General features: G+C 43.2%; 1 protein-coding gene across 2 annotated transcripts; it reads right to left on the bottom strand.

The window, feature by feature from the left end:
• Window positions 1–83: 83 nt before the first annotated feature.
• On the bottom strand, window positions 84–12,167 carry LOC128748414 (adhesion G-protein coupled receptor G2-like). 2 transcript variants are annotated; one of them, XM_053847178.1, is made up of 30 exons: window positions 10,473–12,167; window positions 9,425–9,468; window positions 8,853–8,906; window positions 8,447–8,517; window positions 7,923–8,386; window positions 7,679–7,700; window positions 7,573–7,610; window positions 7,289–7,419; window positions 7,145–7,223; window positions 7,034–7,077; window positions 6,582–6,635; window positions 6,444–6,508; window positions 6,305–6,339; window positions 6,203–6,233; window positions 5,347–5,381; window positions 5,149–5,276; window positions 4,940–5,069; window positions 4,730–4,875; window positions 4,450–4,660; window positions 4,215–4,371; window positions 3,297–3,455; window positions 2,858–2,980; window positions 2,562–2,607; window positions 2,395–2,498; window positions 2,210–2,334; window positions 1,752–2,123; window positions 1,404–1,687; window positions 1,235–1,336; window positions 934–1,083; window positions 84–849 (listed from the first exon to the last, which is right to left on the bottom strand). In XM_053847178.1, the coding sequence occupies exons 1-30, from the start codon at window positions 10,637–10,639 to the stop codon at window positions 746–748; spliced, it is 3,675 nt and encodes a 1,224-aa protein (XP_053703153.1). In that variant the 5' UTR covers window positions 10,640–12,167; the 3' UTR covers window positions 84–745. The 2 variants fall into 2 exon arrangements, with proteins under 2 accessions (XP_053703153.1, XP_053703152.1); XM_053847177.1 differs by having other exon boundaries at window positions 93–849; window positions 7,679–7,703.
• Between the last annotated feature and the right edge of the window lie 60 nt (window positions 12,168–12,227).

Raw genomic sequence — 12,227 nt, 5'->3', positions numbered from 1 at the left:
ATTCGGCTCCAGCGTGAGGAAAAAGAAAGTGCCAAAAAAATTAGTACGCAAAGCATAATAACAGAAATTTTGAAAAATCGCGAATGAAAATCTTCTTAATCATGAACTGCACCCTCTCGAAAAATTTATAGGAAAAAAAATCAGACGTGTTGAAAGGAAGAATGCAAAAAACGATGGGGAAATATCAATAAATGGGAAAAAAAAGCTTCTGATTTATTTATTACATTAAAGTCCGATTGATCTGGACAAAGAAAAAATTCAGAGCTATTTTCCTGATCTGTGGAGACTTGCAAAACTAAATTGATTTAAACAAAGATCTGTATCAGCTTTACAAAAGCGAGAACAAAGGCAGGTCTTGAATATAAAAATGTTAAAGTAAATAATCTACAATGAAACATCTGATTAAAATGAATAACTTGCTCTCCACACAAGTTTAGGGAAAGATTTAAATATACATTTTTTACATTTCAATGAACGAAATATATAAATTCATTTACAGCATTTTCATATACATTTAAAAAAAATCATAATAAAGTGCAAAAACAGATCAAAGGTTCACACGGACAAAATCTTTCCTGTGACTGTCCAAGTCTGCAGCTCAACCACTATCTGCTGTGCAGCACTGTTGTAAACAGAGTACCGATGCAGTACTGTCCTGACATGCTGGAAAAGTTTTTACAGTCTGGTCTGTAATGTTATTGGTCCAAACCGGTACTGAAAGGGTTTTGGTGGCCCTCTCTGGTCATCACGACGGTGGTTGTGTTCTGTACTGGCTGTTTCTCTGGTTGAGGACGACGTCGGCGGTGTGGTCCTCCCCAGCTGTGATCGCCATGTCGTCCAGTGGGTTTCCTGCAACAACGTTCGAAGACTTGAGTCAGTTTTTTGGGGGCCAAAGTGGAACAACATTCGCTGTTTAAACTGGGCTCTGCTCACCGATGCCGCTGCTGGAGTCGTTGTCGTGGACAAGGAAGGAAGACGAGCTGGAGGAGTTGTTGGACTGGGACATTTTAGAGGATGGAAGAGAGGTGCCTCTGGTTACTGAGGACCTCCTGGCTGTTTTCTGTGTGGCGGTGCGACTCCACTCTGGCAGGGGGAGAAGGAGGATGGTAGTTTGGATCAGAAGAGCTCAATCTAGCCAAACCTCTCTCCCACTTATTCCTTTGATGGAGTTAAGACATAACCCAGCTACCCGGGGTGAGAGGCTGGGGACTAATATTCAATGCTAATGAATCACCTGAGTTCTCCGCCAGTCTCATCTTCCCGCAGCAGAGGTAGGTCCTCCACTGCCGCCGCACACTCTCCTTCACCAGGCAGTGGAAGATGAATATGAAGAACCCTGTCGATGGACTTGGAGTTATGGGCCACAATAGGAAGTGAGTGTGGTTAGTGAGGAGAATCCCGACCTTGAAGAGAGTTGAAGATGGCGAACAGGTACATGAAGGGCAGGTTCACCGGCCCCCAGGCGAAGAAGGCGAACCCCCAGGTGAGGCCCAGCAGCACCGTGATGCCCGTCACGCTGCGCACGTCCTGCAGCGTGGTGCGGTGCTGCGAGTTGTGCGGGTTCTGCCTCTTTATCCGGCAGAGCTGCACCACCACCACCAGGAACATGATGAAGTTGAAGACGAAGACGGCGCAGAAGTAGGCCACCACGGCCACGTAGAAGGCCACGTCGTTCTTTATCCAGCAGCTGAGGAGCAAAAGCCTTTCATAAGAGGGCAGTTCCTTTTTGCCGAGAGGAGAAAATGACCCACAAGTCGTCGCTGGTGCCGTCGTCGAACCTCCCGTAGGAGACCAGGCCGTAGTTGTCCTTGTCGATGGCGATGACGATTATGACCACGAGCATGGGGACGCCCCAGCCCACCACCGAGAACCTGATCATGTAGTGGGAGACGTAGGTGTTGAAGACCTTCACCAGCGCCAGGTACATGTGGACCGCCTCCAGTCCCATCCACGTGAAGACCACCAGCAGGAAGTAGTGCAGGAACCAGGCGGTGGAGATGCAGAGGCCCACGGCATCCACGTACAACGCCAGCCACGCGTCCACCAGAAAGACCAGGTTCAGCAGCAGCAGAGACAGGCACAGCTGGATCAGGATTTTGGACGGGATGTCTTTGCGTAGCTTCCTGCAGGGTCAAGAGGTCGATATCACAACGCCATTGTCAACTGTTGAAGTCAACAGGTTCTGCGGGTGGGTGAGACAAAGACTCACCCGAAGGACAGGTAGGTGAGGAGAGTGACGGCCAGGAAGATGGCAGAGATGCCACAGCCAATGTAGGTGATGAAGGTGAGGATGGTGGCCTGGAGACGGCTGGTCACAGGCAGGCGGGACAAGCTCTGCAGCAGAAAATTCCAGACATGAACAACTGACTCCTTCAAGGTGGAAGGTTGACCCACCAGGAGGATGGAGAAACTGGTGAGGTGGTTGCAACCGCACACCGTCTCATTGTCGGTGACGTTCCGGACTTGGCAGCCGTTTTGGTTCCACCCGCCACGTCCCTCTTCCAAAACAAAGTCATAGTTCGGTTTCACCTTTTTCTCCTCCTTTTTACCCGGGAACTTACCATTCAACCTTTCATCCCAGAAGACACAGAGCGACTCGAAGTTGTCCTGCAGATCAGACCAAAGATTAATAAAGTTCTACTTATCGATTTATCTCTCAGAATCAGAATCAGAATGACTTCATTTATCCGGAAAGTGCTTTTCATCAAGATAAAAGAGGAATAAAGAAATAAAGTTGTCACTCAGAAAAACATATTAAATAAAAAACATTCTAATATACACTAAGATCCCAGTAGAATAGAATAGAATATAAGAAACATCCGAACATATTCACAGTGTGTAAACATGAAAAACTCACTGGGATGGGCTCGATGTTCCTCAGGCGAACGATGACTTCATCCTGGAGCCCAGTGATGGACAGGTTTGCCACGCTCGCAGACACCACTCCGCTGTTCATCCTGCGGCGGCCCAAAGATGCGTCCTGTTAAAAATAATTACACCTTTTTACAAAAACATTAAAATATTTGGTTTATTCTATACGCTCAGTTCAAATGCAATTCTCCTCTTTAGCCTCCGGGTGGCAGCAAAGGCTCAATAACCACACAGAGGACAAGAACCACTGCAGCACTTCACACTCATCTCAACAGGCATGAGAAGTGGTTTTCTCTGCTTTCTTCCCACAGTCCAAAAACATACAAGAGCCTATTCTGTAACCCCATATCTTCCTCACCCTATGGAGCTGGGACTTTTACAGATAAGGACGTTCTCTGGGAAGACTTTACAAACCATCTACATACCTGAAATGTTGTGTTTTTCTGGTAGAAATTAAAGTGGACTCTGGACACCAGCAGCTGCTCCTCATTGGTCAGATTCTGAGTGAGCGTGGACGGCAGTGTGACCGAGGCCTGAGCGATGGACGAGTCTCTCATGTGTCGCCCGCTCCTGGATCCACGTATCTGTGTCAGAAGAAGAACAAGGTCGGCCATGTTTCTTTCTTAATTCTCAAACATACTCAACCACAATCCATTCCAGGCAGCCATTCAAGGAGCGATTTATTCGAAATCTGAATCGATTTTTCCCATTACAATGAATGGAAAAAGAAATTATGTGTTTCCAAGCCTTAAAATAGGCTTTTATAGGAGTGAATGTAGAGTGTCTGCTGCAGGTGCGCTGTTCCTCTATGTGTGTGGCCGCTGCATGTGGGAGGGGTTGCCGAGTGAGTGACGTCTCTCCAGAAGTGAAGAGGTGCCCGGTGCGTGTCCAGCTCTGAATGTGCGCTTCTGTGCAGTTTGGCTGTGACAAAGTCATAAACCAAGTCACTTAGCTCTGTCCCAGACTCGCCTCATCCCTGTCCGAGCGCCAGCCGACAATAGGACATGTGACCCTGTGACACTCTACCACGGTCCAGTGCGGAGACAGGAAAGGTTTTACACCGATGAACAGTCAGTAAATGTAGCTAACGGGACACGTCTGCATACACAGGCTGCGTTATACACAATAACAAAGCGTGTCGTGGGTCAGCTGATCGGTCTGCGCACGTTATATTTTTTCCAGCTTTTTTTCGGTGGCATTCGAGTTCTGGATTTTCGTTCGAAATCAGAAGCAAAATAATCTCGAAATTTTTGTTTGAACTCCGGGACGTTCGAAAACCGAGGTACCACTGTATTTTGAATCTGATAAGCTGCTGCTTGAAATAAAGAGATAGGAAACTGTACCTCTACATTGTCTGGATCTGTGATGATAAAAGATGCTTCCTCGAATAAGACTCCGTCAGCTGTTTTCACAGCCACATTCAGAGAGGGCGACTTGAGGAACTCACGGTCGCCATTCAAGACCAGCTTCAGCGCCACGGTCTCAGGGATTCTTCTCATCCTGTCAAGGGGAAATAAAGAATTGATCCAGTATTTTTTTAAGTATGTTGCAGTCCTGAAAGTGAGTTCTTCCAACTACCTGCCCGCGGACTGAGCCACGGCCTCCACTGAAGCATCTTGAAGGTTGCTGATAATCTGGACTGACGTATTTCCAAGTGGAAAACTGACGTTGGGACCTTCCAAGAGCTTCTCCAGCGCAGATATCAGCAGACTTATCTGCGTAGAATTCAGCTTTGATGCGTCCTTGGTCAGTGCCAACAGAGCATCAGCCTGCCCTTCTTTGCTGAGAGCTGCAACGGAATAGAAAGTAGATAGAAAGTAAAGCTTCTGAATTGCCTCCATGAAACCAGGCCTCAGACCTGCCGTAGTCCCAGTGATGTTGGCAGGTGTGGTGGCGTTCAGGGATTCTGCCGTCGTGGCTGTGACGTTTGGGCTGGCGGTGGTGGTGGTGGTGGTCGCCGCATCACACCGCTCACTCAGCTGTATAACTGCTGTTGTTGTTTGACTGTGGTGAAAGAAGTGTATCAATAGTAGTGCAGAACTCACGAGATAAACTCACTTGTACCAACCAGCTGAGGGTGGGAAAGGGAAAAGGTCCTTGCATGACCGAACAAAACTGCGCAGGTGTGAGATCAGCACTGTACCAGGTGAGCTGCGAGTCGGACACATTGCTGCCGTCTTCAGAATTCACACACACAGCTGAGGGAAAGACACAAACACAAGGCTCAAAGCTCAAACCTGTATGCTGTCGAACTCCTGCTGGAGTGTTGATATGAACCTGCTCGTATCACTTGGCCATCAAAACCCATGTTGTCTTCGCTTTGGAAGAGCCCGACTAAGGCTTCAGACAGTGCGCAGATGGGAACTGTGCTTGTGAACCTGAGGATCAGTCTGCACCGTCCACGGCTGCCGGAAACAGAAACACAGGGTTCAACAGGTTGAACAACGGACTTTGCAATGAAGCTCTTTGACTCACTTTGTAGCTGTTCCAACACAGTCAGCGGTCGCATCCTGAGGCAAAACATATTGGCATAATTGTTACAGAACAATATCATCACAAAAAATCTGCTTTTGACTTAATGAAAAATAAAAGATATATTATGCAGCAATTTGAAGGAAGGGATTGTCCATAGTGTGACTCAAAAAAAAAAAAGAAAAAAAGTTATTTTCCTATGTTTATTATATCAGTGTATATCATGTTAAATATTCTGAGTGCAATCGGTGAAAACAGACAGTAATGACAAATATTACAGACATGAAGAAGAGGGTCATGAAAAAACGTGGGTAAGTCTACACTTTGTCACCATAGTCATGTGACGTGAATGCATGTTGTGTTTTACTACTGTCTGGTGTCTACTTGCTCTCACAGGAGCTGGTCACCTGATCTAATTCAAAATTATTATGGGGAGCTTTATAATAGCCAGCCATAAAGATTCCATTGAAATTCCTTCAAGCTTCATGAAGCTATTATTGACATGTAAGCGCTAGCGTCCATACTCAACAGCATCACAGGTACTGAAGTCAGTTGACTATAAACCAGTGCAGTGCCACCGTACACAACCTGCCACTGGAGATACGCCTTAGGTTTTTACATTTCAAATTTATTGGCATTTTTGCTTGAATATGAATGAAGTCATGAGACATAATGTGTCCAAACCAGTCTCTTGTTTTCTTTCACATATTTGACATCGTAATGAAAGAAATAAAAAGCAAGGATCGACTTGTCGTGTTGGAGCAGCTCCACACTTTTCTCCATTATTGGTGAAGGTAATAAACAATGAAAAAAAATCGCCATTTGCTACAAGAAGAAGAAGAAGGTTTTCGTCACTGACCTGATAGTTATTTGCCCACTGACACGAGGAACTGTGAGGAGATTATTAGGAGGTTGGTGACTCATATTTTGGAATTTAAATTAGCTACGTTGAACAACTTACTTTGTCGGCGAGCAGATGGTTTGAAGTCTGGAAACCTGGTGAAGCAACATTTTCTTTAAATGCTACGAGAACACTTTGCTTCTTTGAGACAAACAAATCGTATACTACTACTACCAGACAGCTATGTCGATGTACTCACCACTGATCGAGCTGTTTGGTTGGTCTCTGGTGGCCGCACTGAGATTTCAATGGTGTAAAATGCAACTAAAAATGAAATTCAATTCATTAAACTCCTGCCAGACTGATAAATAATCAGCCAATATGCGTAAATATTCACCAGGTTGCTCGCAGTAGCCTTGGCAGGTGCAGTTATCTTGTGAAGTTGTATTTACTAGAAGGGAAAATATTAGATTACTGACATTTACCGTGCTACAAAAACTGTTTACTGAGCACCTGTTTGGGATTGACTGTATAAGCCCTTCACAAAGCACCAAGTTTATATTTGAAAAATAAATGTGAAACTGTTGAGGCGACACTGGTCTCTGGTGAGGACCTGTCCTAGATACCACCTTGGTGAGGATGAGGCCTGGTCAGCTGGAAAGAGCCCCAGAACCTATTCAACAGACTCCACAAGAGCTGGACCAGGTTTCTTTAACAACAACAGTTTGGGCTTTTCAACTTTTCCGGCTGCCCCCATGATCCAACTTCAGACAATGGCTGAATGGATCATAAATAATAACGCTGAACGATGTCTAGCTGTTACTATTATAAGTAAAAATAAGCATTTACCTGGTGTGCAAGGAGGAGGACCATAAGCAGAAGGAGAAGCATCACTATTCAGACAGATATAATTTAAGTCAGACAGCTTCATATACAGGGAAGAGAATGATACAAGCCTACCATGATGCTCCAGTTTGTCCTTCATAAGTGCAAACTTTGTCCTCTGGGGAGTCCACAGAGCACACATCTGAGGGGACACCTGTCCACCGAGAAGCAGAGGGACATAAGCTATGCCATCACTGACTTGTTTGCCTGAACACTCACTCAATATATTGGCTCTTGTTCCCACCACGAAGATGCTAGAGGAAGCCCGACTGGCTGCACAGAGGGTTTGGAGGATGCAGCAAGGACGCACCTGCCGACTCAGCCGGAGGATCACCACACAGTCGGTGTTTCTGATAAACAGACCATCCACACACACAAACAGGTTTCAAAATGATAGAATCAAAGAAAAAACATTCAGGAATATTTAGCAGTTTCCAGATGAACATTAAAATACAAAATGAGTTTTACATTTATAGTAGAAATATAAGCATGAAAATACCTACCTTATTGAAGTGTTCCGCGCACAAGACACTTCAATACCCTGGTGAAAGAAAAGTCAGTCACATTGCAAGTTCTACACAGGTACATGACACTGACAACAATGCTTACTTGAAACAGGCCAGGTGTGTTCCTGCTAGAAAAGGACAGAAAGTTATTTTTGTTCATGTTCGTGTACATCTCATTGAAACATTGAGGCCGGGCCATCAGAAAAAATGGCTTTATGAAGTCATGAAATCACTCTGTAAATCCGACTGACTTTGTTTATTCATCAGGCGACAAAGCTGAGTCACGTATGATGATCAGTGTTTGGTAATATTTTCAATTAAAATGAATCATGAGAGACTATTCATACCTGTTTTGAGCTGAAGTGTCCCTCTTTCTGCGAATCTCCCGACTGTTTATCCCATTATTATTGTTGTTGTTGTTGTTGTTGTTGTTGTTGTTGTTGCCATTGTTTGAGTTGCCAGGTGAATCTACCAGTATAACTTCACCAGTAAAAGCCACTGTAGACACCCCACTCCTGTTAGTAGTAGCTTGTCCTCTGGCTGCGGCAGTTGTCGTAGCTCCAACTCTAACTTGAGCTGTTGTCTGTTTCTCCTCAGTCGTGGTCGGATGCCGGGTAACAATGCTAGTTTGTAGTCTCCTTGTTGATGCTGGTAATAAAGCGGTGGAGGGGTTGTTTTGCGTCTGTGCCGTAGCTCTGGACTCATGTAATGTGGTTAGGGCAGTTACAGTCTCAGGTGTTGGGATTCCAGTTGTGTTTTCATCCACTGGAGATACACAACTCTGCAGACTGGTCTGTAACACATTCTGAAGCTGGAAAAACAAACAGGGCATTAGATCATTTATTTATTTTTTTTAGGAGCTGAGACTCACCCATGACTTGACTTCTGTTTCAGTTTTCCTTTGTCCTCTAACATCCACTTTCACTTGAACAAAATAAAATACTGCAAGCAGAACAGAAGTCAACAAATTATTTCACTGGAATTATTCATTAAAATTAAATAATGTTTTTTTTGCTATTAAATTCGTTTTTACAAGCAATCTATTTATGCTGATACATTACTATAAATAATTACTTTATAAAATATATGTTATAAATGGCTCTCCCTGGTGGAATCAGTGTTTATTTCCCATTTTTCACATAACAACACAGTAAAATTCACAATATATAACCATGATTACATTGACAAGATAAAGTAAAAGATAAAATATTTGCACGAGTTTATGAAGTATATTGATACACAACTTGCATCTACAGATGTATTTGTTATTGTTTTACCTGAATTCTGCGGATTGGTCGCTGCTGGGGAAACAGTAGTAGCAGATGTCAGTCCTAGAGAGAGACAAGCCTTTGTTATTGGAAGAGTTGCTAATGTTGAACTTCTGTTTTTCCAACAGCTCCTCATGGCTCATTGTGTCTCGTCACTGGATTTTCACTTTAAGAGCAAATATGAGAACAGCCAACCTGTGGTTATTTAATGTCCATTGCATAAAATACAAAAAATAATTTCACAAAATACAGTTTCTGTTTTTGTGAACAGTTCCTGCACACTAAACTGTGACAGAGGACAAATCTGAACAGACGAATACTGAAATGTGTAAATCAAGATTGAACCATAACAAACGTGAGTCATAGTTTCCTGCCTCTGAAGAGGACTCCATGACGGTGTGAAGCCGACAGCTAACAAACTAGAATAACAGGTTAACTGTAATGACTGACACACTTGGATGACTGCAACCATGTTTTGTTATGACCAACAAGACAAGACTAACGTATCATTTGAGTTTAAAGCATTTTTTTTCTCCTCTGGCAATTTCGCCACTTATTTTTGGCGCTCATGATGTGCTCACCCGCCAGCAGGATCACCAGAAACACAACCTGTAGTGTCTTCATCCTGCAACAAACACGTTTCTTATAAGCTCACTTTGACATTTATATTGATTAATTAACATTTCACAGTCACATTGCAAAACTGTGCAACGCTGCCTTGAGCCCATGTGAAGTTGCAGTACTTCCTCCATCACACCCTTTGTATTCAAATCACCAGGCCAATCTTGAAATTACATCTTAAACGCTCACTTTGAACATGACTGAATGCTTCACAATCCTTCTCTGCTGGGTGTAACTACGGACATTGTGGCCCATATTGCTCACCTGGATTTTAATCCAGCACCTGTAAACAGACTAAATAAAGTATAAAGTGAGCAGTGAAATAAAAACAATGAGTAGAATATAGTCTTCATTTAGTCTTTACGGAAGTTTATTAGTAAGTATATTAGAAAGGCGTTTTAATATAGTTAAATAGGTTATATATATATATATATATATATATATATATATATATATATATATATATATATATATATATATATATAACCTATTTAACTAATTTAACTTAAATAGGTTATATATATATATATATATATATAACCTATTTAACTATATTAAAACGTTTATACTAATATACCTAACTTCCGAATTCATGAATGTCAATACACACGTGTGTGTATATATATATATATATATATATATATATATATATATATATATATGTGTGTGTGTGTGTGTATTGAGATTCATGAATTCTTTATTATATTGTCATATTATATATGACATTATTTATAATAAAATTAAATAAAAATAATTTAGTTTCCTTAAATGAACAGACTGAACCCAAACTGCCAGTATAGATTATTATTCTTTTCAACACTTTGATCTCCCTCATTTGGCGTTCCTCTTATTCCACAGTAATCAACTTTCATTTCAATATTTATTTCATGTTTGAAAATCATTCAATGAAGCTGAACATCTTCGTCTCAACAGTTACCAAAGACAGGAAAGGTTTGAAATCTGTACGGTGACTAAGTCTGTAGGTGACCATCATGAAATAGAACCTACCTGTCTGAGCGGATGGAGGTGAGAGGACGAAAATAGACATCCATGGCTTTGTCTTCATTTTTTCTGGTCATAACATTAATGAACCAAATCCAAGGTTCGAAGTTTAAAACAAAACGGAGCGACAGAAATCTGGCCTGTTCAGTCATGAGCTGTCGTGACTGTGTCATTCTGCTTCTATGAGCAACACCTGTCACGCCTACAGAGCGTCACATTGTCAGGGAGGAGCGTCTCTCCGACCCCGCAGACCTCTTTATTTGCTTAACATGTTAACAGTGTTATAAGTGTGACAACTAAACAAACATTTATTGCCTTCTAACGCTGATATTTTCTTTTTATGAGATGTTAGCCCAAGGTGTGCCTCAGGGTGTGTCTGTCAGCTGCTCGCATTCAGGATGGTTGAGTGTATCCATGGCAACAACTCAGAGACTTTTGGCATTCACGGTTGCGTCAGAAGAAGCCACGCATCAGTGTCACACTACTATGCACCTGTTTTTCTGGTCAATTCCCGCTTTGTTGTCTGCGTTTCAGCTATATTTAACCCACAAAGGTATGAACACAGAAACACCTGTGACAACCTGTAATTCCTGGCGTGTAATAATTCAACACCAACACTTGTTAAAAAAGAAGACAATAAGAAACCATCTAAGGTATTTGATGCGGAAGGCATCAAAAACGAAGAAGCCATCACGATACAGAGTGACATGTTGAACCAACAAAAATGTTCAGTTACCTTATGTAACTTCCGTTCTATGGATATGTGCGACACCCTCTAGAGGGCTTCGCTATTGGTTACCTCCACTCTGAGGCCCCGCCTCGTGCCTGTGAGCGATTGAGGGCACTTTCACACGGCGGGTTCTGTCTCGAGACAAAGCTCTTTCGGCTCAGAAGTCCGAGATGTTAACACAAGCGAGTCGGGTTTTGGCTGCGGACTTGATCCCGGCTGCACTTTCTCTCAGGAAACAGGTGGTGAGCTTCTCGCGTCAGGCGACTCGGTGCTAGATGTCGGAAACTACATGTACAAGGCGACTCCACACAAACATGACAAGTGTCCGGTAGCAAAGGGTCTGATCGCTGCCTGGGCGCACAACATTGTTCAAAAACATCTTCTCAAACGCTCAGAAGCTGCGGGAAAATTGCGCAGCAGTCCAGGACTTGCGATGTGTGCAAATGTTTGATAACTCACATGTTTTCACCTTTATTAGGCTGATAAACATCTGATTTTATTGACAGACAGATTTGCTTAAATGAATATGCAGTACAGTAACTGTTTTCACTGCTGTGATGTGGCTGCAGCGCAGCTGTCTGCATGAGGAGGACAGCGAGGAGGAAAGGCTCAGCTTCATCACCAGACTATTCATTGATCATTTCCGACATCTGGATCTGTACTTCAATGATTAAAACCTTCTTGATCGTCAGTAATCCCTCTCACTGTGTTCGACGTGTTATGAGATCAATCAAGACGTTCCATGTTACGCAGCTTGTTTCCGCTATTTCCTTGTAAATGAGACATGACAACACTCTTTCACGTCTAGTTTTGGCTGTGAAATGTCACATTCTGTTACAGCCGTGGCGGAGGTGAGGACGACTCGTAGTGCTAAGAACTGACAGAGAAATAAGGAGGTCAAGCTGATGGTGGTAAATAGGTTGTCGCAGGAAAAAAGGGACATCGCCTGAGGCGCAGAGGTGCGAAGCTGCACAGCAGGGGGCGAGTCTGACTTAGCCCACCCAAGACAGGACCCGCAGTGGGAAAAGCCC

This window comes from Synchiropus splendidus, chromosome 17, assembly GCF_027744825.2.
Source record: "Synchiropus splendidus isolate RoL2022-P1 chromosome 17, RoL_Sspl_1.0, whole genome shotgun sequence".
In the NCBI taxonomy this organism is placed as follows: domain Eukaryota; kingdom Metazoa; phylum Chordata; class Actinopteri; order Syngnathiformes; family Callionymidae; genus Synchiropus; species Synchiropus splendidus.
This window is presented reverse-complemented; position numbering and strand designations above follow the sequence as displayed.

Excerpts from the sequence above, each read along its gene's own strand:
- LOC128748414 (XM_053847177.1), bottom strand. The coding sequence starts at position 10,639 with ATGACACAGTCACGACAGCTCATGACTGAACAGGCCAGATTTCTGTCG. Across the intron at positions 2,608-2,857 it reads GGAACATCGAGCCCATCCCA|GACAACTTCGAGTCGCTCTG; the intron begins GTGAGTTTTTCA and ends TCTGATCTGCAG. Across the intron at positions 1,337-1,403 it reads CATCTTCAACTCTCTTCAAG|GGTTCTTCATATTCATCTTC; the intron begins GTCGGGATTCTC and ends GTCCATCGACAG.